This window comes from Alnus glutinosa, chromosome 1, assembly GCF_958979055.1.
Source record: "Alnus glutinosa chromosome 1, dhAlnGlut1.1, whole genome shotgun sequence".
In the NCBI taxonomy this organism is placed as follows: domain Eukaryota; kingdom Viridiplantae; phylum Streptophyta; class Magnoliopsida; order Fagales; family Betulaceae; genus Alnus; species Alnus glutinosa.
The window spans coordinates 25,449,148-25,475,872 of NC_084886.1; the positions used below are offsets into that span (position 1 = coordinate 25,449,148).

General features: G+C 35.4%; 1 protein-coding gene across 2 annotated transcripts; it reads left to right on the forward strand.

The window, feature by feature from the left end:
• The first annotated feature begins 13,638 nt into the window (after nt 1-13,638).
• Nucleotides 13,639-25,389, forward strand: LOC133877869 (65-kDa microtubule-associated protein 6). 2 transcript variants are annotated; one of them, XM_062316324.1, is made up of 12 exons: nt 13,639-14,262; nt 18,717-18,920; nt 21,358-21,627; nt 22,548-22,763; nt 22,836-22,991; nt 23,080-23,239; nt 23,339-23,490; nt 23,747-23,834; nt 23,913-23,986; nt 24,079-24,153; nt 24,442-24,794; nt 25,061-25,389. In XM_062316324.1, the coding sequence occupies exons 1-11, from the start codon at nt 14,182-14,184 to the stop codon at nt 24,778-24,780; spliced, it is 1,815 nt and encodes a 604-aa protein (XP_062172308.1). In that variant the 5' UTR covers nt 13,639-14,181; the 3' UTR covers nt 24,781-24,794; nt 25,061-25,389. The 2 variants fall into 2 exon arrangements, with proteins under 2 accessions (XP_062172308.1, XP_062172300.1); XM_062316316.1 differs by having other exon boundaries at nt 13,641-14,262; nt 25,053-25,389.
• Nucleotides 25,390-26,725: the final 1,336 nt, after the last annotated feature.

Genomic DNA, 26,725 nt, shown 5'->3' on the forward strand with positions numbered 1-26,725 from the left:
TCACACAAAAAACTGAAAAAATAGAGGAAAAAGAGCAGAAAAATATTTCCCAAAAATAATTTCCAGACCACACGTGTATAAAAAGCTTATAACACAGTTCAAAAGTATTATAATACAAATGCTAAAATATAACCGAGAGTAAAGTAATTTATCTAGCAAAAATTTTCTTGCAGAAGAATTTTTTAAACAGTCGACTTAACTCATGCAATGCGTGTGTGTATGAAGATTTTCTCAGTAAGGTATGATATTTGCTGATGTGATTGAAAGCAACTGAAATTACTAAAGAGAGAAGTTTCATAGTTGGATCAGTCAAAAGTCAAACTTTATCTTACTAGGTCCTAGCCACCTTCATCTGATACACTCCCCCTAAGCTGCAGCACTTTTCTTTTACTTCGTCCTTTAGTGACCGTCTATTTCAGCAATGATTTGTTCACTGACTGTATCTATAGGGACAAGTTCAAGAACAGATTTATAGCAAAAAAGCAGTGGATCTTTTAATTTATCCATATTGATTAAGTTTTGAATGCTTTTTATCACTTGGTGCTGCAACCTCGAAAGAATGCCAGAATTTATGGGTTCTAGGTTCAACTAGCGAGTTGGTCAATTTTGACCATCCTAGCACATAAAAATCTCTCCAAAGACTTTTTAGAAGCAAAAAATTAGAGGAGAAAAAAATGTACCTTAAGGGAGCCTTGGATAGTGCACATTTTCATCGCATGAGAAAAGTAACTATCTATCAAATAGATGCAGCAGGGAAACTTTGCAGATATCAAACAAGAACTCTCAGGTATATAAAAGTAAAATAATTAATGCACCAGAAACTGAAACATCAGGTAAAAATACTTAGGATATCTAAAAAGATAAATAAGGAATAAATAACTGCATCTTTCTACCCCCTCCTTTTTTTTTTTTTTTTTGAAAAATAAAAGCGAAAAAACAGCAAAAAAAAAAATGCTTGCATAGAGAAGAGGACAGTTTAGTCCAAGCATGTAAGATAAGAACAAACTTGACCTTAGGGAGAGAGGTTTGACTATACCAAAATAGAAAAGCAGCCACTTGACGTGCTTTTTCTATCATCCCTATTTATTACCTACAGAATTTTCTCAAGACAAACAAGAGGGAATATAGGAATAGAAAAGATGGTTCCAACAACAACATGCAAAGCATTTATGAACTAAAAATGCTATGCAAGTGTACCTGTCATGCTCTAGGATTTAGGAACCAAAATCCTAGGCATGTGTGACCTACCAACTAGGTAGTTACGCTCCCCCTCGGGGAGTGAGTGTCCTCTTCGTTGTCCTGTCTTCCCTTCTTTAGCTGCAGCTAGATATCTGACCAGATCTTGCATGAAAGAACTGACAGAAGATGTTCCTTCATAGAAGATTTCCTTTTCTGCAGTCTTTTGTTTCTCTATATACATCTTCTTGGGGACCCAAGTCTTTTTTGCTGGAGTAGGCTTCTGCTGCAGCTGATGCCTTGGAATAGGATTTCTGGGCGGAGGTCCATGATGCCTGGGTGGCTTTGGTGGAGGACCCCTAAGTCGAACATGATTGCTAACTCCACATTGGTGACACATGGGAGTTTTAGGAGCCTGCCAATTTGTCTTCCTCTGAACTTGCCGATGTGGGCACTTAGATCTAATGTGCCCTAGCTCGCCACAGTGATGGCATGTGGGAGTCTTTCTTCTGATAGGAAGCTTGGCCAGAGGCTGAGGGATGACTGGAACTTCCCCTTCCATAACAATTTTTCCCTTATCCACATTTGAGGGTGGAGACACGGGAATAACTGGCTTCACAAAAATAGTCTGGGAGGTAAAAGGTGTACCAGAAGTAGAAGAAGGAACATACCCGAGTCCGATCTTGTCGGTTGGGCACTTCTGAATGGAGAGCATGTGAATTAGCTTCTCGTCAGAGACTCTCTCTAGTTGCAACTGTGTTTCTAGAAGTCTTTCTTCTAGATCATTGATCTTTATTAGCATAATAGTCTTCTCAGTCCTGAGGCTGTTTAGCTCTAGTACCTGCTGCTTGTATTTCTCCCTTTGCTTTAAGAATTCTACATATTGAAGTTGATAGGCTAACTGCATATCTTCTTCTTCACTATTCTTAGAGTAGTAGGACTAAGAATCCTCATTTTCTTCATACGGGGCCACGAAGGCCAGAAATTTTTCTTCCTCAGGAGTTTCTTCTTCCTTCTCAGACTCATCACTGAGAGTAACATTAAAGGCTTTCCCCTTTAGTTTCTTCAGATTTGTACATTTAGTCTTGATGTCCCCGAAGCCTGAACATTCGAAGCATTGGGGACCCCTTGGATCTTTCTTCTCTGCTTCTTCTGACTCAGCTGTGTGGGGAGCCTTTCTTAATCTATCAAAGAACTTCTTCTTGAATTTATTATTCTTCATGAATCACTCGAAGTTCTTGGCTAACATTGCCACTACATCTTCATCAATGTCAGAGTCTTCGTCAGATGAGACTCTGGATTTCTTCTTTGATGTCTTAGATGCCTTGAGGGCAATTGTCTTTGCCTTTCTGACTGGAGGAAAGGAGTATTCATATGTCTGAAGATATCCTACTAGCTCTTTAATCTTCATCTCCTCCAAGTCTTTGCTTTCTTCTATAGTTGTCACCTTAATCCTGAAACTCTCAGACAAAGATCTTAGTATCTTTCAGATGAGTTTTACATCCGAGATTTGTTTCCCAAGACTCACCATCGAGTTTCTTAGGTCGCTAATCTTGGTGTAAAACTCTCCGAATGTCTCATCTTCGAGCATCTTAATTTCTTCAAATTTAGAAATCAACATTTGAAGTTTGGCGGATTTGACTCGTTTTGTGCCTTCATATGTTGTTTCTAGAATTTGCCATGCATCTTTAGCAGCTTCACAATTTGAAATTCTTACGAATTCAAATGGTGAAAGTGCTTCACATAGTGCATGGAGGGCTTTATCATTGGAGAGCCGCGCACTTGTTTGAGTAATTCGTCTGTTTCTTCTGGTTTAATCCAACCAGTTTCCACAATTTTCCAGACGTCAATTGATTTTAAAAAAAAAGCGCATGCGGGCTTTCCAATAGCCATAGTTCATCCCATCAAAGGGTGGAACTGAATAAGATTTTGAGACATAATAAAAATAAAAATAAAAACTGAAGTCAAGCGATCACATTTAAGAAATAAATCTAAAACATAGTGTATCAAGCTCTAATACCAATTGAAAATAAATATTGACTTCTAAATAACCAAGTGTGTGTTTGTGTACAACAAAATATCTTAAATGCGGAATTTAAATAAGACAAGATATTTGTTAACGAAGTGAAAACTCTGTGAAAAGAAAAACCACTCCGGGGAAGCCAAACCCAGGAACTCCACTATCCAAAAACAAATCAAGTTACAAAGCACTTGTACTCACAACACCCATTACAGTAGTCATACCTTTAACTATAACACGAAGCCCATCGTGAACGCTTCCCAACCAAGTCTCCTACTTGAAGAGATCTTTGATGGATTTCTTTACCTTAGGGCCGACCCTAAGATAGACTTCACATGAACTGTTGAGCACACACTGGCAACGGCTAGAGAGCTAGCGGATCTTCAATTCTCCCTAAACACCCTCTCTAAGCACTATGGAATTCGATACAGAATTCATACAAATTACAAGCCTGGAGCCCTTTATTTATAGGCTTACAAAAAACCTAAATCTGGTCAAATTCAAACTCTAGCTATCGAGCATCCAGACGAAAGTTAGCCTCGTTCGGACGGTGTTTTGCGACCGCTTTCCGAAATAGCGCAATTCTTTCCATAACAAGTCCACGTTTGGATGGCTTGGCCGTGTGTTCAAACGGTCTTCGCTATAACTCCTTTCCACGCTCAAAAAGGAATTCCGAAATATTCTGGAATGCTGGACAGCGTCCGGACGTGTTGCCACGTCGTTCGGACGTCTTGCAAAGACTTCCCAAACAGTGTTGACTGAAATCCAACTCCGTGTAGAAATTGGAGAAGCTTGACCTAATTTCAAGACGGTATTGCTCTGACGTCCGGACGTCTTCAACGCTGAAGCTTCTAGACACTGCAAGGCGTCCGGATGCCTTCAAATGCCCATCTAGATGGTTGCATAGGAACCGACTGTTTTGACTTGGAAACTGCATGGAATCTTCATGGACATCTTCTAGAAACTTGTCATCAGTCACATGACTTGAAATGAACACTATCCATATTACATGAAGACTCTAAATAGAAACCAATCATCCTGTTTAAATTGCAACCATTACATAAAGTGTTTTTGTCATCCAAGATGTCGCCAACATAAAATACTAACACAGGTCATTGAGAGAAAATTATGATTTTTAAGAAAAATTGCAAACAAGCAAAAAAATCGTCTCAGTTTGACTCATTTTCATTGTGATTAATTTGAACCGTTATTGACTTTTATGATATCAATAGTTGAGACAAAATGTAAAGATATATATATAAGACAAAACATGGAGACAAAACGTGGAGGCACCTTTAATTAAGAAGGCAAGGACCTGTAGGTTATTTAAAAGGTGCAAGCGGAACCTAGTAGCACGTGAACTGGAGCAAAATTTGTTTAGTGTGATTTGCCAAATCCTTGAAGACCTGCAGCACTGAAATCACGTGATGTTATCCAAGCCGTGTGTGATTTCAAGGGACTTACACTAGGAAACATGGAGCCTATTCTGCCGCAGCAATCTTTAAGGAGATGAAGTTCTCGGTCAACCAAAAATAGGAAGAAACAACTTTTCTTTCTTTTGGAAGGCAATGCCTAGAATTTTTTTGCAAGCAAGAGGAAAAATGAGACACAATTTGTCCCCATTCGGCCAGCTAGGAAAAACAAAAAGGAAAAGAAGACCAGCTCGAAAAAAGAAAAGGAAGGAGACGTTAGGGAGAGGTAGAGGCACCACTTTTTAGCTTGTTTCAAACCTAGCTTTTACTTAAAAAAACCAAGAGAATATAATATTTGGCACTCATTAGTGGAGATAGTTCATTTCTTGTAAAAAAAATCAGTCCAAAACGTGACTGGAGGGTAGCTCCAGTTCACGTTGGTTGTGTTCTTATTTTAGTTTTATTTTGCAAGTTTTGTATTCTGTTCAGTTTACTTTTTTTCAAGTTTATGATTCTGTTCTTTTCCTTTTGCAAGTTTCTATGATGTTCTTTTTTCTTTTACAACCCAACCTTTCTATTGTAAATCCGAACGTGAGTGAGATCGAGCAGTTCGGAGTCTTCTAGTTTATATTTCCTGTTTTTCTTCTTTTACAGCCAAGACCTAGTTTTTCTGTGGTGAACAGTATGTGAGACATGAGCTGCAACGTGAGTTGCAGCTCTTGTTCACACAATTTCTTGCCCTTTTAAGCAATTTTATTTTTTTTTAGTTTTTTTTATCCTTTTGTTCATTGACTCCTTTATACAAGTTTATTTTATTATTATTCTTTTCGGTTTACACAATTTCTTTCCCTGTATGTTCTCTTTTTCTTTTAACCTTTCCAGCAAGTTTCTTCTTGCCCTTTTGTTTTTCTTTTTAAGTTATTCATGTCTTTTATAGTTGTAACTCAAGTTAATGTGTTGTTTTTAGTTATGAGAGGCTAAAATCCTCAACTAAGGTTAAGGATGAAACCTAACCATTGATAACACGCACATTCTTGTTATGCTATTTGTACAATCTAATGGTTATGGAATTATTATTCAAGTCCCATTCATTTCATTGATTTCTGTCTTTAGAATGAATGTTTATTTATTGAAAAGTTGGATATTTAATGTGTTTCAACCGATGGATATATCAATTTATTTGATTGAAAAAAGATATCCATTGTGATTTGTTTAGCAAACGGATACAATGGATGATTTGATTTCAAATGGGTATTCGTTGTGATTTATCTTTGAGTTGGATTCATTAATTGTTTTAACATACATTGTTAGGGAACTTGAGTAATGAATAAAGTTAAAATGTTTATCGGGTGTATAAATAAAATACAAGAATGTGTTGTTTGATTTGGTTAGGTGGATTCTAAAACCTTAGTAATTTTTATCATTTGTTCTTCATCAACTTTAATTTTAGTTTGTTAATTTTGCATGTTTAAACCCAAAAATTTGGAACTAGGTTAAAATAGAATTAGTTAAAGTAGAAATTAATTTTTATAACCACATTCACATAAATGAATATGTAAGACAGGAAGAAAGTCAGGACTGTTAAGATCATTATGCCGATCCTAATATTTATGAACAGGGCTTTTAAGTGCTTTCCTTAATATGTAATATTTTATATGTTGATTTGTACTAGGTTAAAACAATGGTTACGTATTATTAGTGCCGCATGTGACACATATGTTAATGCTTAATATGTAATTATTATGTGAGAATGCCAAATTATATTATTTATATATTGAGGTAATTCAGCCAGCTCTGATGTATTATATTCCCAAGTTTTTGAGAAAATATATATATATATTCTGCTATCAAATCTCAACTATGATGATGTCGTAATGTCACGTTCAAATTGAAAATTTTCACTTACGCCTTTTTGTAAAATGCGGAGTGTTACAAAAGCAGTAACATATGTGCCACATTCGACACTAATAATACGTTGCCATAGTGTTGGTTTATTACAAACTTTTAGTAAAAATATTACATATTAAAGTAATCTATAAAAGATAAGTTCAACATATATAAAAGAAAGATAGACTAAACAAGGTAGTCTATTTCACAAAAGAGGAAGTAGATAGCCTCATCTATAGATATTAGGATCGGCATAATGATGCTGACAGTCCTGTCCTTCCTCATCGAATCCTGCACAGTCATCTATTAGATTATGGAGATTTCCACAATCCCATATACACATAAGTGAGTCAACTATTTTCAATAATATAATAGTTACTGGTTTATTTAGAAATACATAATGCAATGATGTAATAACAGTTTTATATCTAATGTCTTATTTAATTTGCTTCTTTCACTCCACTTGTTTAGAGCCATTACTCGGTTATCGGTTATCCTCGGAGCTGTTCCTCCTTCACCACTTTTTATTTGCTTTTTCGTACTAGTAGCCATAACTCCCTAGTACATTGGAAGCCGTCCCTCCCAACTTTGTTAATAATAAGTTCCTTAGTCACAACAATCAGAATCTACAATATCCATTCACATACATACAATTAAATAAATCTACAAGTATTATTTTATGGAAAGCAATATCACGCTCAGTAAGTAATTTATACATACAAGTTCTTGCTTCCAAAGAGTTCCGACAAACACGTGTGTTTACTACAATACAATTATGTCCATACGATAATAAATTAGGACAAAACGCTAAGAAGATTATTGAAAAATAAAGACTCCTTTGTGTGTACGTGTGATCAACCAATAAACCAAAATATAAAATGCGGAATATAAAAGAATACAGATATTTTGGTGACAAAGTAGAAACTTTTTATTCAAAAGAGAAAAGCCACTATGGGGCAGCCAAACCAATGCAATCCACTATTCAGAAGAAAAAGCTAGTTACAAAGCAGTCATACTCATATAACTCAATGCAGTAGTCGTACCTTTAACTCTGACATGTATTTATACATGAACGTCTCTCAACCAGACCTTCTGTCTAAAGAGTTTTTCAATGGATTCCTTTAGCTTAGAGCTTCTCTCTAAGCTAGAGTTCAAACAGTTGATCAAATCACATAAATACTCTAAGAGAGTTAGCACATCTAACAATATCTGCCTAAACACCCCATCTTAGGATACAGGAATTCAATATTAAATTCTTACAAATACACAACTTATGAGACTCTTTAAATAGGCTACAGAAATCCTAATTCTACTCAAACCTGGATTTGCATAGGCAGTTGCTGAAGCGCGTCCGGACAGTTGTGTATAACACCTCCACTTTTCGCAGCTACCGCATTTGCATCCTGACACTTGTTTGAACATGTGCTCTCTGTGGGTCGCGGCCGCTGGGAGTCCAGACGGCTATGCAAACACCAAGTCCTTATAATTTGCATCTAATAAGCTGTTCGAACAAAATGAAAACACTGTCTGGCGTCCGGGCGCTTCCTTTGGGCCGTGTGGAGGGTCACAAGGGAAAATCGACTTTGACAACTATAAAGTTGCTAGAATCTTCCATGTCTTTAGAATCTTTCCTTTCTTGAGCAGTATATTGCAGATCTTGCCTTGTACAATTCTTTCCATGCTAGAATAAATATTTTGCAATAATATGTGAAATAGAATATGAATTACGATGTCCCTAAAGAGTCAATGTCCAGAAAATGAAATGTTTTTGTCTACCAGAATGTAGCCAATAAAACAAACAATTATTTTATTAGTTTTGCCACTTTTGATTTCTAAATAATTTATTATTGTTCCTAATGCTATTTTAAACATTATGTTGGTGTATAAAATAGATAGGCAATATGACCACATTTTTATGTGGGTATTATTATGGCATTTATTTAATTAATGTCTAAAACACTTTTAAACTAAAACGGGTATTATAATGGCATTAGCATTAAAAAGCTTATATATTTTTTATCAAATAAACATAATGACTACATTAATAATGGGTTTATGTTTTTTTAAAAATAAATGAACGACATAACTGCATTAATATAAATAATTCTTATTATATCCTTATAAAATTTGGTTAGAGTAATGACATTTGTATAACTTATGCCTATAAATGTTTTAAAATATTTTGGGCAGCATAATGACACTTTTAAAATAATTTAGTCGTCACAATAAATATATCCCTTTTAAAAACATATGTCAAGTGCATATATTTAATCCTAATAACTTAAAATTTACAAAAACCATATGCTAGAGTTGTAGAGGCTTTACCTAGAGCTTCTAGAAACAAAGTTGGAATATTGCACTGTGCTGCCACAACAGAGAGAGAGAGAGAGAGAGAACTTTGTATTTTTTTTTTTTTTCTTTAAAAACACTGGGCTGGCCGAGTGTGAGAGAGAATTTACTTTTAAAAGAAAATGAACTGAACAAAGAAAGAGGCAGTGGGTTTTCTTACCGAGAGAGAGAATTTTTTCTCTACTTAGCCAATGACCAAAGACACCGAGAGAGAGAGAGAGCTTGAGAGCTTATATTTCTATTAAAAAGGAAGTGCAGGCCGTGAGAGAAAGGAGAGGTTTTCTGTTCCTTTTCGGGTTTTGACCGAGAGAAAGACAGAGGAGAAGGGAGTGCTCTCTGCTGTCTTTTTGTATAGAACTGAGAGAAGAGATGCAGAGAAAGAGTTTATGGTTTTGTTTCCTGTTTTTTATGTACTAGCCGAATGAGAGAGGGAGAGTTTTGAGAGGATTTTCTTCTGGTTTTTCAGTACTAAAGGACCGAGAAGAAAGAGTCACAGAGAAAGAGAGTTTGAGAGCTTGCTACACTTCGTTCACAAAGAAAAATGAGAAGAACGATCGATGCATGCCTTCTCTTTATAGAAGTGCTAAAGGGTTGGATGAGTTTGGATTAAATTCATTCACGCTGGGGTGCTTGCAGGTGGTCGATGAGCTGGGTGGTGAGTCATTAGCAATAATCATCACAGCTTAATATCTATTATCTTCAACGAAGTGTAAGTTAAGTTTCTATTTTGAGGAAACTAGGTTTCTAACTATTAAAATAAAGAGTTTTCGTCTAATTAGTCTGGTTTATTGGTCTTCATGGTAGTTAGAAACTAAACACCTACAAACTGGGTTCGTGCATGGAGGGAAAAAATATCTGGGTAATCATGGTTTGCTAAAAATTGGAATACAGGTGTTTCGTAATTCTGCACTTTGCAATTCTACGTGGATCGATCGCCATCGATCTGAACAATTACTTCATCAACGGTTGTATATATTTATATAAATAATTTTTAACTGGTTTATTTTCTTGGGCGTTACAAGTACCGCGGAAGTAGATGATGACCTTGTGGCCTTATATTTGGGGTATTATGACTGAAACACATCGCGACGGTTATATGTTACGGACTCGAGAGTAGTCCATATTTTGTACACTACTTTTGTGAATGATTTGTGTCACTTGTGGCACATATTCTTTTGTAAAATCATTCTTTTATTATGTAATTAATACTTTCATTAAGGGTTCAACAGATAGACGATGTAATGGCTTTGTTAATGTAATTAACATTTGATAGTTACATAAAATTTATTTTTCGTTGTATAGATGTTATACTCTGATGTACCAAGTACAAATTATGAGATGTGTGTACCATGTGTTGGTTTTATGACTAATCGTCATGTCAATGTACGATTCTATTTTTTTATAAAAATAATAATAATAATAATGATAATAATGAGTCGTCACAGATCTTGTTTCCAAACTTAAGTTTGCATTTACATTACCCCTTGAATTTGAGGGATATATTAGTGATTAATTTATATTTTCGTGCATGTATAGGTCAATTTATATTTCTTAGTATTGGTCGAATTGTTTTCCTATTTTGATTGTGCTTATTGAACTATAAATAGACCATCCATGTACACATTTTACACACACAGAAATAAAATATTCAAGTTGTTTTAACATCATGGAACAAAGCCATCACTTACCTGAGACGAAGGCTGCATGATTTTCCCTCACTTAGGGAAGCAATCAATATAGGCAAAGTCCCAGCAAAAATCCAAGCCGCTCTCAGCACCCGACAAACCTCGATCACTTCCATTTTCGCAAAAACCCAAGAAAACAAATTAAGCTCAACAAGCTTGATCTTTACCGCTGGTTTTGTTGAAAAAGAAAGGCTTGGAGATATTTAAAGAAAGCAGATAAAAGTATATATAAAGAGTCTTTTAGAGTATATATTAAAGAAAATTAATTATGAATAAAAGTAAATTGAAGAGCGTTGGTGAAGTGAAGATACTCTTTAGTGCCACAAAGTTTTTAGAGCTGTACAGGGTGTTTAGTAACACCATAATCTCACTCTCCATTCGTGTGCCTACTTTTTGTGGGACCTCCATCAGCTTTGAGAACTTTCTGTCATTGATTAAATCTTAGTATGTCTAAAAAAAAGTCTAACAATTTATATCACTTTTAAATGCTAAATTTGGACCTACCATGTACTCAATCATTAGGGGTTAAAAAACATCTGATTAATTATAACGCACCCAAAATAAGGGGAAAAAGATTGCAAGTCTTTTCCCTTTATCGCAAATGGTGAAAAGCTTCTTCTTCTTTTTTTCTTTTTCTTTTTCTTTTTTTTTTTTATGAATAATGGTGAAAATTAAGCTTTTACCATAAGGTTCTCTTTCTCTATCTTTTTTTCCTAGATTACCGTGTTTAACTTATTACTTGTTCCTACTTTTTGGTCAGCGTCCGATTCATAGACATCCATGCAGATGGCTATGAATCTCATTATGGGTTAAAAACGATGGCAGAAATGGTTGGATACTTTCTAATGATGAAGGACCCAAAAGAAGGGTTTATGTCTTTTCTCCAACACGTTAGTGAAATTTTTTTTTACTGTAAACCTTAATTTTCATATCTAAATCAAATGCATTAACAATTATAACCAACAATGAAAAAAGGAAGAAAGAAAGAGCCTTTAAAAGATAATTAGTCCCACATTTCAGCCAGAAATTTATGTTAATTCGATATATATTAAAACCATTAATTTCTTTTATTTTATAAAATTTTCCTTAATTTAAATAATATTTCCGGCGATGGCTATAACAACTCCCTTTGTATTTAATCTTCTGAATCAATGAAAAATTAAAAAAATAAAAAAAGCCCTATTTAATAAGTCGATACTGTATTATGCCCAGCTGCAATTTTTGTCTCTGTATTGCAGCATAAAGGTGCGAAGCAGAAAGGTGGCAAGGCCCTTATCTATTAAGAAGCACTAGCCGTTGAAAACGATATGCATGATTAGGTGGTTGCCAAGCAATTCTTGAGCGTAAAAGCAATAATTGGTGTGTTTCTAGCTCTTCTCTTGTCTTTTCTTTTCTTTTCTTTTTTTTTTAAATATTTCTTTAAATTTTTAATTATGGTAAAATGATGATTGTTCTTGATTTGTGAACATGCAACGTTCTTTTTTATAGATTATAAGTAATAATCCAGGTGGTCCGTCCTCAGGCAGGGGCGGAGACAAAAATTGGTAATTTTTTTTTTTTTTTTCTGAATTATATGTTTTTAATGAGTAAAACCTTTAAAAATCAATTATTTACTCTCTAAATTTTTTGTAAGACACAGTATTAGAGGATCATATTTATTTGGGAAAAATGTAAAATTAATCTCTATGGTTGGTCTAATTTACAAATCACTCTATATGGTATAAAAATTAACTAAGACGTCTTTATGGTAGGCAAAATTGACAAATTACTTCATGAAGTTAATTTACGTCCACTAACTTGATAGAAACTATTAGGTTTTTACGTCGTACCCAATAAAACGTGATACTTGTCACTCTTAATAAAATATATATATATATATATATATATATATATATATATATATATATATATATATATATATATATATATATATATATTACTTTATTAAAAATTAAAACTTTAAAATATTATTTTTTTAAGAACAAAAAAAACAAAGGAAGCGGAAGGCAGTTTGGGGAGGTGGCTCGCTGCCACCGCCATGGGCTGGGTGTTTTTAGGGTTTTATTTTTTAATATATTAATATATGTTATTTATTAACAGTGATACGTGTTGCGTTTTTATTGGGCATAACATGACAACCTAACATTTTTTGTCAAGCAGTGGACGAAAATTGACTTCATAGGATAATTTGTCAATTTTGCTTACCACAATGAATAATTTATAAATTAAACTAACCAGATAGACCAATTTTACATTTTTCCTATTTATTTTGCAACCATATATGATGCCAATATTCTGTAATGGCATTCTTATCATGGCATTCCCATTCTTCACGTGCACGCACAGTTTCCGGCCTAAGGAGAATGCAAATAAGGTACAAAACAAGAATCACCATTACCTGAAATTTTTAGGTATTCTATCATATTTTTTTTTTAATTAAAATTTTTTAAAATTTGTTTGTTAAAATTTTTGTTTTGTCTTTCTTTTTCTTTTCTTTTGTCTCAAAACATATTAATAATTAATCAAACACAAAACACTCCTAAAAATAAAAAATTAATTTTTACTTTTATATCACATTAACAAACAAAACCTAAAATTTTATCATATTAGCTTTATTATTTAATTAATTCAATATAATATTTTAAAAATAATAAATATCGATATAACAAGATTCTAATTAATAATTTTGAAAATAATTATAGAATTTTTTCTTTAAAAAAATACTTGATGAAATATTTTTTAAAAAAATTATCAATTAAATAATAAATAAATTAAGAACCAGCAATAAAAGGAAGGAATTGATAGGAAAATTAAACTTCAACATCAAACAGCTACATATGACTCGTTGTAGAATGTGTCGTCGTCCAGTTGGGCTAACACAAAAACCTTTGCACGCGCCGACAAGACGGTCCCCGCATGTGGTTTTTTTTTTTTTTTCTTTTACTGTGCCATTTCTACTCCTTCTTTACAGAGAGAAAAGAACCCTAGTGGCAGTGGGAGTATATAGAAGAAATCATTGGCTAATGTGCGCAGATCCATTTTCTTCTCTTTATCTGTCTCTATCTGTCTTTTATTAAGCTGCAATGGGCGCATTTTAGCCTAACCTCCTCCAAACTCTAAAATACCATTATCTTTCTTTGCATTTGCTTAACCTCTTCCTTTATCATTTCCACATAACACATATATTCAATATTACCAATAATTAAGACAAATGCCAGTGACTATGATTTTCTACCACTGAATCAATCTTTAAGCCCCCAAGCTCTTTTCACTCATTTCCGTCCCGTTGAGTTCCTACTGATACTATTTTGTTTTGCTGTGAAAAAAAGAGATTTTGTTGTGGAGCAATGAATTCAGATCTGAGGGAAGCGGAGGTTGTTTGGAGTAATGGAGATACCCAAATGTCTCTTTGGGTTTCTTGCTCCCTCCCTCTTTGACTTACCATAAAAACCCACATCACCTACTTTCTTGCTTTCTCTTTCTTTTTGGGTTTTATTTAAGTATTTCTGTGTTTGAAGTTTCTGGGAAGCTGTGGTGGTTGAGTCTACTGCATTGTTGTTGGCGTTTTATTACTTTAGAGACCACCAAAAGAGCAAAGAGCTTTCTGGGTTTTCTTCAACTTCTAGTTGGAAAGAGAGAGATCAGTGGGAAAATGCTGACGATTGGGATTGGGAGCCCGACCACCAGTGTCCGTACCAACACTAGTTGCAATGCGTTGCTCAGGGAGCTTCAGGTCTGTCATCTTTCTCTTCTTTTTTCTTTTCTTCTTGCTCTCTCTCTCTCTCTCTCTCGTTTCGGTGTTCTCCTTTTCTTTTCCAATCTTTTTTCGTTCTGTAAAATTGAAAAAATTTACTTGCGTTTTGGTTTCTGGTTGTTTTGAAAGGCTGGTGTCTTGTTCTTCTTTTACTTGTTGCTGGATATATACTTTTCAGTGACGGGGTTTTCAGCGACTTTGTGTTTGCTTTGCTCTGTCTAAAAGGAAAGCATCGATTGTTTTCCTTTTTGAAATGTTAATAATGGGTCTAGTGGAGCTATGAATTAGGGTATCCTTGCTTCTTTTAAATTTAGTTTGGGAAACAGGGCTTGTCTTTCTAAGTTAACTATTCTGTAAGCTACAGTTTTGGAAACCCTTTTATTTTTGTGGGTGACTATTAAGAATTGATCATATGGTTTTTATGTAACTGGTTTTCTAATGCGTAACACCGGGACAAATAAAAGTGAAGGAAAATAGAAATTTGAAGAATGTGAAATAAAATAATAAATTAAGTAAACACTTAACGCTATACAGAATTAAGAACGCCCTGACAAGTGTGTGATAGTAAGTAGAAACTAAAGGTTTAAAAGAGAGGAAATTCAGGAGGAGAAAGGTAATCACGAAGAAGGGAAAGAAAATCCTAGTTGCCCCCCAAAAAAACAAGAATTTATAAAAAGCGGCAAGAAAAATAGGGATTTGGAGGGGATAACAGTGGATTTTGGGCCCGAAAATGGCACTTACAGAGTATAACTGGGTGGGCATGACGTGCACTCCGAAAAGAGCTTTTTGGATTGGGGTCATATGCACGATTCTAATACTCGTAGTGAAAGTTATGCCTTATTTACTGAGATGTTCACAGTATTGTCCAATTAAGCATTGGGTTAATTAAGGGTTAAAACCTATGTTGAAAAACTTAAAAAATTTAAGAACCAGAGCGTTTCGTTCAAACATAAGGTAGTTTCATTCGAACAAGACACGGTGCCACATGGCAATTAGTGGCGAGTGCGGGAAAACGAATAATTGAGATAAAATTTGAGTTGACCCCGTTCGAATGGAGACACTAATTGTCGTCCATTGTGCAGAATAGGTGAAACACCGGCGCGGACGCAAGTTGAATGTGTCTGACATGCTCCGTTTGAATGAGCTAACGTGTTGTTTGAACGGAACATCTCCACGTGTCAAAAGGTGTGTGGTGTGCCATGATGCTGACTTGACGCTAATTTATTGCGACTGACGTAGCTTCGTTCAAACTCGATTGCATAGTACCAAAAAAATTTCCTTTTTAAAGGAACCCGACCTGACCTTCACTCTTTCTACCAAATGAAAGGAGTGAGATTAGGGTTGTTTTTAGAGTAGTTCTTGGGTGTTCTTGGGGGAGAAGAAGAGAGAGAAAGTGAGGGAGTGTTCTAGAGGAAAGCTTGAAGAGAAGCTCAAAGTTGTAATTTTCTTACACTTTCTTTCTCTTATTTCTCATTTCGATTCATAGATTGTGCATTTGTTGGTTGATGAAATTGAGAAAAGCTTGTTAAGCTTGCACTGGGAGCTTGGTGCTTTAAAGTCAAGACTACGTGTTTTGGGAAGTATTTGATGATTTAGGGTTTGTTTGATGTTTTGACATTTGAAGTTGTGTCGTGATGTAAAATTTGAAATTTTGTAGTTGTTGTGTTGATCAAATGGAAGTATTGTGGTTGTTGTAATGTTTTAGATATGATTTGGAGAAAGTGAGAAAAGTATGGGAAACTGGGGTTTTTACAAAAAGGAAGGATTTTAACATAAAAGTTGGTGTTTTGAAAGACATGTTTGGTTGTATAGGGTTAGGTGGAGTGAAAGAAGGATTTGGAAGTGTTAGAAATTGGTTTGAGTAGGTTTTTCACATTGAGGTGCAGTTTCTGCACATTGTCATTTGAACGCCAAGTTCGAACGGCACAAGTGGCGTTCGAACAAGGTAGTAGCAGAGAGCCTTGGGCGAAGCTGTGTTCTCCAGAGAGCCCCATTCGCAACTGCATTCCTAGTCCGTTCAAACGGGACTGTCCATATTTGAAAAGTAAGGGTTTCCAAGGGAAAATGGTTGTTTAAGGTTTGAGATAAGTTTTAGGGTTTCCAAATGACAGTAAGTCTTGACAAGTAAACGTAGTTTGATGCATATGAACAAATGATACGGTCAAACGAATAGGCAAAGGTTTTAGCAAAAGTTGTAAGAAAGCTTCTCACCAACAACATAACTGATTTTATCATGATCTGCTATATGCATGCATAGTTTTATTTGTGGTTATGAGCCCCGCATTTTAAGTATTTTATATATGCCATCATATGATTACACTGTGCTTTACATGATTTATAGGAAAATGAATTCAAAGAAACGTTTTCAAAGAAAGTATAAGTATTAGAAATGAATGGAGAAACCAGGTTTAAAGAAAAAAGGTTTGAAGAGAAATGAAATGGAAAGACTAATCTTATAAAGAATAAAGTTTTTTTAGAAATGAGGATTTTAATGACCCAAAGTTGAGCGGGGAGTACACTTAATGACCCAGTGTTAGGTGGGAAAATATGCTTGCCAACCCAATGTTAAGTGTGAGAGTATGCTTAACAACCCGGTGTCAAGTGAGGTAGTACACTTTACAACCCAATGTTAAGTGGGGGTTGTATGCTTAACGACCCAATGTTAGGTGGGAGAATGTGCTTAACGACCCAGTGTTAAGTAGGGGAATACACTTAACTAACCAATATTAAGTGAGGGGAATACGCTTGACAGCCTAGTGTTATATGGGGGAATTTGCCTAACAAAGCTATAAATTAAACTATTAAGTAAAGTAAAAAATATATATTTTGGATTATGAATATGTATTGTACTATGAGCATTTTTTATTTAAATGTTGTTCCACATTATTATCTGCTAGCAAGTGAATTGAAAATATATGCTATGATATGATATTAAAAAGGAAAATATCAAGGATTTCTAGTTTTAGTATCTACTATGAAAGAAAAGTCTATCTCTCATTTTTACATTAAGAAAAGAGTTTTACACTAACGTGTCCGTAAAAGCGCATTGTCACGATAGTTTTCAAAAACCCTGCATATGCTGTGGAAGAAAGGTTTGCTTTGATTTTAAGAACCATCTTGTTTTTTAAATGACTTGGCCAAAAAGAGAGAGAGAGAGAGAGAGAGAGAGAGAGAGAGAGAGAGAAGTTTTAAAGAAAATAGGAGCTCGCGTCGCACACGCAGTATTGGTTGGTGGTATTTGTTTACTGGGCTTTGGACTCACATTTTCCACATTTAAAATTATCTAATTTTACAGATGTAGCTGCAGTGGGCATGGAAAAGCCCGACAGTCATCTAGACTACTACCCCCTAGGGTTTGGGGAAGGTTTAGCTTTTAAGGCACACTAGATTTGGTGGAAGATTAGCCAAGTCTGGGATTTAGTCGTTAGCGGTGCCATTTGTGAGTTGTGCAGATAACAATTGTTTAATGATTGTATATAAAACAAGTGTTTAAGTTGTAAATGAATGAAATTCTGTGTATATTAGAGCTCTGGTATTCTATTTACAGTTTCTAAAAAAAATGAGTTGTGGTTTCAGAAAAAATATACATGGAAAATTCCACTACGTATTTATAGTAATAGTAGTAGCGACGCGTGGATTATGCGAAATTACTGTATAATGTTTGGCAGGGTGTTACATAATGCGTTTAGGTGGGTCTTCTTTTTTATTCAAATGGGTTCCTCCATTTTTTTAAATGTTTCTTTGACAAAGTTCATAGTTGAATCATGTCAATTTCGCTGGAGTCTGTTTTTGTACACATTTTGTGGTTTCTTCTTTGGGTTTTGGGGTGGGAATTGGGATAGATTTGGGTTTGGGGGTGGTTTGAATTTACTGGGTCTTTCTTTAGTAATCTCTTGAACGGCTGGATTGTTTTATTATCTCCATTTTGATGGGTTTTGTTGCCTTCCTATCTCTTAGAGGAATGTCTGATAAATAAAATTTCTTTTTTGTGGTTTACGAAATACTTCTGTTACAAATTTGCTCTTTCCTCGTGTCAATTTTTAATTCAATTTTTTTTTCCTTTTTAAGAATAATTTTCTTTCCCACTTTTACTTTGTCAACTTTATGAAATTTTTTACTTAGGTGTGAGGTTGGTGGGCGTTGAGGTTTTGGGTTGAATTAAATTGTTGTTCTAATTCACCTTAATTTACTATAAACTTAATTTTGCTTCTGTTCAAGTGTTGAGTTAATTTTGATTGACTTCGTTCACAAGGGACTTTGATTGTTTAGGTCTTGGATTACATTTGATTGGTCCCTTTCAACTTAGTTAGTCTATAGCGAATTTTTACATCCCATCCACTTGTAAGCTATTCAATCTCTCTTTTTTGAAAGAGAAGTAACACTGTTCACATATCAAAGTTCCTCAATTGGTTTTGCTACTGTTATGAGAGCAGCAAATATGGAATGACATTGGCGAGAGTGAGGCAGACAAAGACCACATGCTATTGGAGTTGGAGAGAGAATGCTTGGAAGTCTACAGGAGAAAGGTTGAGGAGGCTGCCAATTGCAAAGCTCGCCTCCATCAGTCTGTTGCAGCCAAAGAAGCTGAGCTTGCAACACTCATGGCTGCTCTTGGGGAACTAAATATTCATTCGCCGGTATGATAATCATGTTTCATCCATGCATTCTGCTGATTGTGTTTTTTTCTTTTTGCGATTTTGGCCTTGGCCTTTTTCTGATTTTTAAAGTATAAATAAATTATAGTAGTTAAGTTCTGAATATTTTCTTCCCCTTTTTAACCTATACGATTTTACTGTGATTACTGATAGGTGAAGTCCTGATCCCCCTGGTTTAGGCTATCTCTGGTGGGGAGCAACTGTTTTTCTTTGTGGTTGTAATGCTCTTGTTTATGAGAGAGACCGTTTGAGGCCTAGAAAACATGGCTCCTAAATTATAATGGTGATAAAGATATTTAACTATGCCTTATTTGATTAAATACACTTAACTTTTCTCACGTGTTTGTTGACAGTCTCATTCCCAAATTTCTATGGACAGTGAAAGTATCAAGTATGAAACAATAGAATTAAACACCTTCTATATAAGATTTATGAAAGTTTTAGTAATGGCATTGAGAATTTTAGGCTGAGACTAATTCAAAGCATATATATGCTGGTGTCATCAGGATAGAAGTAACTGGGGTTGACTGAGGTGATTTTGGGATTGAAGCTAGAGCTCTGCTATGAGTTTGAAAATGGTGCAATGTGTCTAGCTTATATCTTCTTAAAACTAGTTGCTAAATTTCTGTTTTTTTGATAAGAGCATTTTATAAAAATGCGAAAAGCGCCCCTAAAGTACACTAGAAGTATACACAGGGACACCAAAGACAAGCAAGAAAAAGGATGACAGGACAAAGACTTAAAAAAAAAAAAAAACCAAAACCCACAAAGCAGCCCAAACACCCAACAACACTACTTTCTATTGCCTTCGCCGCGACTAGACCCCTCATAATTAATAGAACATTTCAAATTATACAGTTCCCTTCGGCCTTTAGGCTTAGAAACAGAGCTCGCCTTCGAAAGAGGGAGAGGGACCTGAGATAACCCATCCAGCATCTGAGGGAAAGACCACGCGCCCATTAGAAACATAGCAATAGCTGCATCATCCCTAGCCACGGATAATCATCATCCTCCTCAACCCAAGCAATACCTTCCTCAACTGAAGCATCACCCTCCTCAACCCAATCAAGACAATCCTCTACATCCGAGTTATACCAATCATACCAATCCAAAAGTCTCGAAGGCGCTGAAGCTTCAAGATTTGCGACCTTCAAGATTTGCTAAATTTCACAAGTCCCTTTGTATGGTGATAATTTATTTATTTTTTTGGCTAATTTCTGTAAATTCAAACTTATATATATTAAAAAAAAATCAAAAATCAAATTTTGCTAAATTGCACATAGATCACTAGCTCATACATACAGAAAGAATATGCATCATTCTTGTTAAAATGTTGAAATCCAATGTAACCTCCTACCCCTCCCTCTTTTATTCCTCTTCTTTACTTGGACCTAATTTGTGTCTTAAGGTTTGAGGCTTTCCTTCTGGTACACTTCCTGGGATTCCATTAGAGACTTGGATATGTTTTCAAATAAAAATACCAATTTTCAAATAGTAGACATGTTTAAGAAGTATCCGACGTTTATTAGGGAGTATCTAAGTAGTGTTCTCCAATACGCCTAGGAACAGATTTTACTTCTAGATCTCACTACAAAATCATGGTGTGATTTATTCAATACAAAGTATACCAATTATGTAGGTGCTCTTTATTTGGAAGTGGTGAATCATTAGATCAACTGGTGTTATATTCCTCAAAGAAGGGAGAAAAGAAAAAGGAAACAAAACAAAACCAAAGCACAAACAAGAAATAAAAGAACAAAAGAAAGAGAATTTCTAAAAAGAAAATTGCATTTGCTGATGGGATGATTTCATGCTTTATATGCACAGTTACCAATTGAAGTGGTATATTTTGGAACTTTCCTAGAATCTATGTACATGATGTATGATGAAGTACATAGAGACACCATCCTGGTCCTTCAATACTTCTCTCCTCCTGGTTCCTTTTTTGATTTAATTTTTCTTCCTCTGATTCACTTAGAGACAACACTGCCCTTAATTGTCTTTTAAATTGTTAAAATAATTTTTTGTGGACAGTTTTCTCACTAGCAAATAAGCAATGCAAAATATTTTAAATTCTACCTTTCTTTCTTTTAGAGAGAGAAGCGTATTGAGATTATCCCACATGTGCCTACACCTTTTGCTATGACCACGCCACAACTACAAAAGTTGGCCAACAAAGATGAGAACTGAAAAAGTATTTCTTTTTTCTTTTTCTTTGTCAAAACAGACAAATGGTGCTTTTTAGTTAAATCCACATCGTGTTCCTCTGTTGCATTTTTGATGCTTTTTATTTATTTATTTTTATGAAACCTAAGATTAACATAAATCATATCTAAAACTATATCCTTGTCATATCGTTTTCTAGCTTTTAAGAATTGTCATACGCCTGTTTTTTCTGAATTTCATGGTGAATGTACAGATTCAGACAGAGAAGAAGAGGTCAGCATCCTTGAAAGAAAAACTTGCATCCGTCACACCAATAGTAGAAGACCTGAAAATGAAGAAAGAGGAGCGAACGAAGCAATTTGCAGATATAAAGGCACAAATTGAAAAGATCAGTGGGGAGATTTCTGGATACAGCCTTGTCAACAATGCGATGATCAGTTCATTAACGCTGGATGAACAGGACTTCTCATTAAGAAAGCTCACTGAATATCAAACACATCTTCGCACTCTTCAAAAGGAGAAGGTATCCAGATACTGTTATGAAATGGATCCTGAAATTCCTTGTGGTTGCTTGCATCATGGTATGGATTGCCATCAGTCAAACTAGTCCTTGGGGTATTAAAAGTATATTAAAGATCCATGGGGTAAGTTATCTATCCAGAATGGTTCTTGTTGTCAGCCATTTGATGGAAAACGTAGATGTACAGATGGATCCATTTCATAGCCAATCTTTGATTGACACATGGCATAACTGATGACTTAGCTAGTTGTAAAATTATAGTTTTATCCTCAAATTCAAATAAAACAAAAAAAAAAAGGAAGTGGGGTCTCCCCTCACTAGATGACGGGCGGCCAACCAATCGCCCCTCACTTGGTGAGTGGTAGCCTCCCCTCACTGGTAGACAGCTGACTGCCTTTCACTTGCCTCACCCGGTAGCCTCTCACAAGGTGAAGGGCGATCTTTTTTTTATTAATTTTAATTTTATTTATTTTTGCTTTTTTAACTTGAGGGTAAACAGCAATTTTATATGAGGCTGAATTATTAGTTATGCCACGTGTCAATCGACGATTGGTGGTGATGTGGATCCACATGTGCATCAACGGTTTCTGTAAACAAATTGACAGCAGAGACTATTTTGGACAGATAGGTTACCCTCTATCTTTAAGATACTTTTGATATTCAAGGGATCAGTTTGGTACAACTGCAAATATGAGGGACTAAATAAGTAATTTTCCCAATAATTTATAAAATAATGTGCAATTAAAAATCTTATATGGTTCTTGATTTTTGAGAAGTTCAAGATTGCAGTATTACCTCGTATATGCCTGGTTAGAATATTTTCCACATGTTTAATGTTTTGGGGTGATACGCATATATTTTTCCAACCTCTTAATCATATTTGATTATTTGAAATCTATGAGCATACCCATTTCTCTCTGCAGTCTGACCGCCTTCATAAGGTTTTGGAATCTGTGAATGAGGTCCATTCTCTATGCGGCGTGCTTGGCTTGGATTTTGGGCAGACTGTGGGTGATGTGCATCCAAGCTTGCATGGGACAAGCATGGAACAGTCCACAAATATCAGCAATAGCACGTTGGAAGGTCTAGAACAGGCCATTGTCAAGTTGAAAATAGAAAGAAAAGCTCGAATCTTGAAGGTAATGCAGATAAATTCATCATTGTTAATTTTACCTTTGCATTTAAATTGAAAAACTTGCTTGGAAATGCAGCTAAAAGATATTGTTGCATCGCTGTTTGAACTTTGGAATTTGATGGACTCCCCAAAGGAAGAGAAAAATAACTTTTCAACGATTACTTCCATCCTTAGATCATCAGACACAGAAATTACTGAACTTGGTGTTCTTTCAACAGAGACTATTGAACAGGTCCAAAAGCACTCTGAATTTTCTTTTTGTTTATTAACTTGTTGATTCTTGAAAATAAATTCTCAAGTTTTGCTTGGGTCTCTTACAGGCATCAGCCGAAGTGGAGAGGCTCACTAAATTGAAAGCGAGCAGGATGAAGGAACTTGTTATGAAGAAGAGGTCAGAATTGGAGGAGATATGTAGAATGATTCATATTGAACCCGATTCAAGTACTGCTGCTGAGAAATCCAGTGCACTGATAGATTCTGGTAAGAAATCTTACTTCCCGCCATAATTTTTTGTGTGTAAATTTTTTTATTTGCTTGGACATACAATGGTACCATATGAACCTTGCTCTGTTTGTTCAGGTCTTGTGGATCCTTCTGAACTTCTGGAGAATATTGAAGAACAGATTGTCAAAGCAAAAGAGGAAGCTGTAGGCCGAAAAGAAATAATGGATAGGATAGATCGATGGCTTTCTGCCTGTGAAGAGGAAAATTGGCTTGAGGACTACAATCAGGTAAGCTGGAACTTTGTTCTTTGAGTGTTTCCTTGTGCTTGATTTGGAAAAGAATTAACGTTTTAGGGATTTGGGTGATTTCTTTTCTTCCCTTAATTGTTGTCTTCTTCATTTTGCGCATCTTGCATTTGTTTTCGGACATAGCTTATAAGTTAATATTTTCACTCAAATGCACTGACGTGATTACAAGCAATAGCTACTGATGGAGTGTCATGGAAGCAGGACTTTTTAACTAGAGCATTTTGTTGAATTACAGGATGAGAACCGGTACAATGCAGGGAGGGGTGCTCACATTAATCTTAAACGAGCAGAACGAGCTCGAGTGACTGTAAGCAAAATTCCAGGTATTGCGTTCTTTAGTGATGCTACCCCTTTTTCTGTTGCTGCACTATATTTTGGAGCTAACCACGTAAATTTTCCAGCAATTGTTGACAATCTGATACACAAAACACTAGCCTGGGAAGATGAAAACAAGATGTTATTTCTTTATGATGGGGTGCGTTCCAAAACATAATATGAGCTTTCTTGGATGTGCTTTCTCAGTGACATTAGTTTCTCTCTAAACTTGTATGTTAACTTTATTTGAAGGTACGGTTGGTATCAATACTGGAGGAGTACAAACTAACCAGACAACAGAAAGAAGAGGAGAAGAAGAAACACAGGGTAACTCAACTTTCATTGTTTTATGTGCATCATTCTGAAATTCTAATGTGTTATTGGTCATGTAAATTACAAAACAAGATGATTGCTCTTTTCTTGCAATGTTGAGATGCCTTGTTCTAGTTGCTTTCAATTGGAAGATGCCAACAAACAGAGATAAAATGAACTAGATTCTTGTCTAATGCTTTGAGATAGCGTGATATATTTATTGTACGCTTCCAGATGGTCTTGTATTGAGTTTTTCTAAGCTTTTTGTAGATAATAGTAGACATTTTGATTTTTGCATTTTAGGACCAGAAGAAGCTGCATGATCTGCTCCTCACTGAGAAGGAAGCCATTTATGGGTCTAAACCTAGTCCGAGAAAAAGTAACAGCTTTAGGAAGCCGAATGGGTATCGTGCAAATGGAAATGGATCGATGACTCCAACACCTCGTCGGAATTCCGTTGGAAGTGGAACTCCAGAGCTCCTCACCCCTAGATCCTACTCTGGGCGCCAAAATGGATATTTCAAGGAAATGAGAAGGTTGTCTACCGCACCACTGAACTTTGTGGCCATATCAAAAGAAGACACAATGTCTTATGCATCTATTTACGGCTCTGAGTCTGGCTCTCCTCCTCGGTTAAATTGAAACAATGGAAATTGGTACGTTTTGCGTACTGTTGACCACTGTTTGTGTTGTTTTATTGCTGTGTTTTCCATCCTTTGCAGCGGAACCTGGGAGAAATTAACATTAGTGAAACTGAAAAAAATGCCACTTGTCAATAAAAAACACTCACACATGCATACGATAAAACTTTATCTTTGTGGTCTCCAAAATATAATGGCTGGCTATATTGAGAACCTTAATTTTATTTTATTTTTTCTCCACTCTGATCATTGAACTTGATTTTGACAATATAGTTGTGCAGGAATGGGCTACCATCTACATGCTGGATGACCGTACACTCAGTTAAAGCCAATGTAAACCTTGTGAATATGAAAGGGATTGTACACTAGTTTGTGCTATTGATTTGTTAGTAGTAGTTGGCAATAGTAACTTAAAATTGAGGATGTGAATTTGGATGTCATCTGCTTTGAAGAACATCAGCTTCTGGAAAGAATGGAGAAACTGGTAGATAGTTGTATGGATTACTTGTTAACTTTAAGTCTTGTCCTCCAAAATAGGGAAAATTGATATTGGAGTTGTTATACTAGCACTGACACCGTATTTTGTGGTTATGCTTTTGTGTTTTGTGTATATACGTATTTCAGTGTGATGTCCACCATTTATTTAGGAACCTTGATTTCTTTGGTTATGCATATTTTAGGATGTTGTGATTATGTAGCCTACAAAAAATGGATGTCTGCCAACTGCTATCGTTTTTTCTGTTTATCTTCACAAAATTTGACCTGCAGCTGGTTGTCTCAATTGGGAAACTGTATCAAGTGAAATAAACTTTTTGTAAGAAGAATCAAGAGGATTGTATCTCTCTCTCTCTCCCCCGGGCCTACCCTATTATTGGGCTGGGGATGAGAGGGTGCACCACTTGAGTTAAGGCCTGTGTTTTGTGTTTTGCCCTATGTTTCTTGCAGTAGCTATTAACAAATTTATCCCCTTTTTCTTCTGCCTTAACTTTTGGGTGAGAGGAAGAGTTTGTAGGAGTAATTATACATGTCATATAAATGTCCATTAAATAATGAGGTGGCTTTTAAAATTATTATCGGGCGTGTGATTAATCAAATGGTGATTTTAAAAGTCACTTCATTATTTGATGGACACTTGATGGACATTTATATGACATATAGACTCGGTTCGCAGGCAAATTTGAAAACTACATGAGATATTTTGTAGTGTTTTTAAAGGTTCAAATTAATTTTTCTTTCTCAAGAAAAACTTAGAATTATTTTTAGACGTATTGAAAAAATTATAAGAAATCTCTTATATTTTGTTTTACATCACCTAAGCAAAATCCTTTTAAGGAATGAGTTATAGTGGACACGTCTAGAACGTGCTAGAGTCGCAAAAAGCAAACCTGGCATGTGTAGGGGCTTTTATCGAACTTCATGTAATTTAACTACTTTTGTTTCATTTGTTAGCAATGGGAAGTAATAATATGAAGACAGTTCAAACCATAAAGACTCTTTTTATCCAGCAATAGGCAAGTTAAAATCGACCCAACCCAGTATTTATGCTTCTACTGACCTCTGGATCTTTCACCTTCTACCAGATGTTTACTCTAAATTTGCAGCTTCAATCGCCAAGTTGTTCTCCTAACATTCGTCTCCCTCTGCACTTGATAAATGTAAAATTGGGCAAACGTTCTTGGATAAATGCAAAAGTCACTTTTAGCTCCATTTTGGTTTAATAGCTTGGGCTAGTCTCGAATAAGCTTGACCCGAGTTTGCTTCATTTAATAAAAAGTCGAGTTTGAACATTGAACTAGGCTTGATTTTTAAATGAGCCGAACTCTCAAAAGTTCAATTTGGCTCGACTTAGGCTCGTGAATCGAGTTTATATAAGCTCAACTTGGCTCATATAGATGATAAGGGATATTACCGGAGTCTGGGCTTGGACGTATCGTCAAAAGGGATTG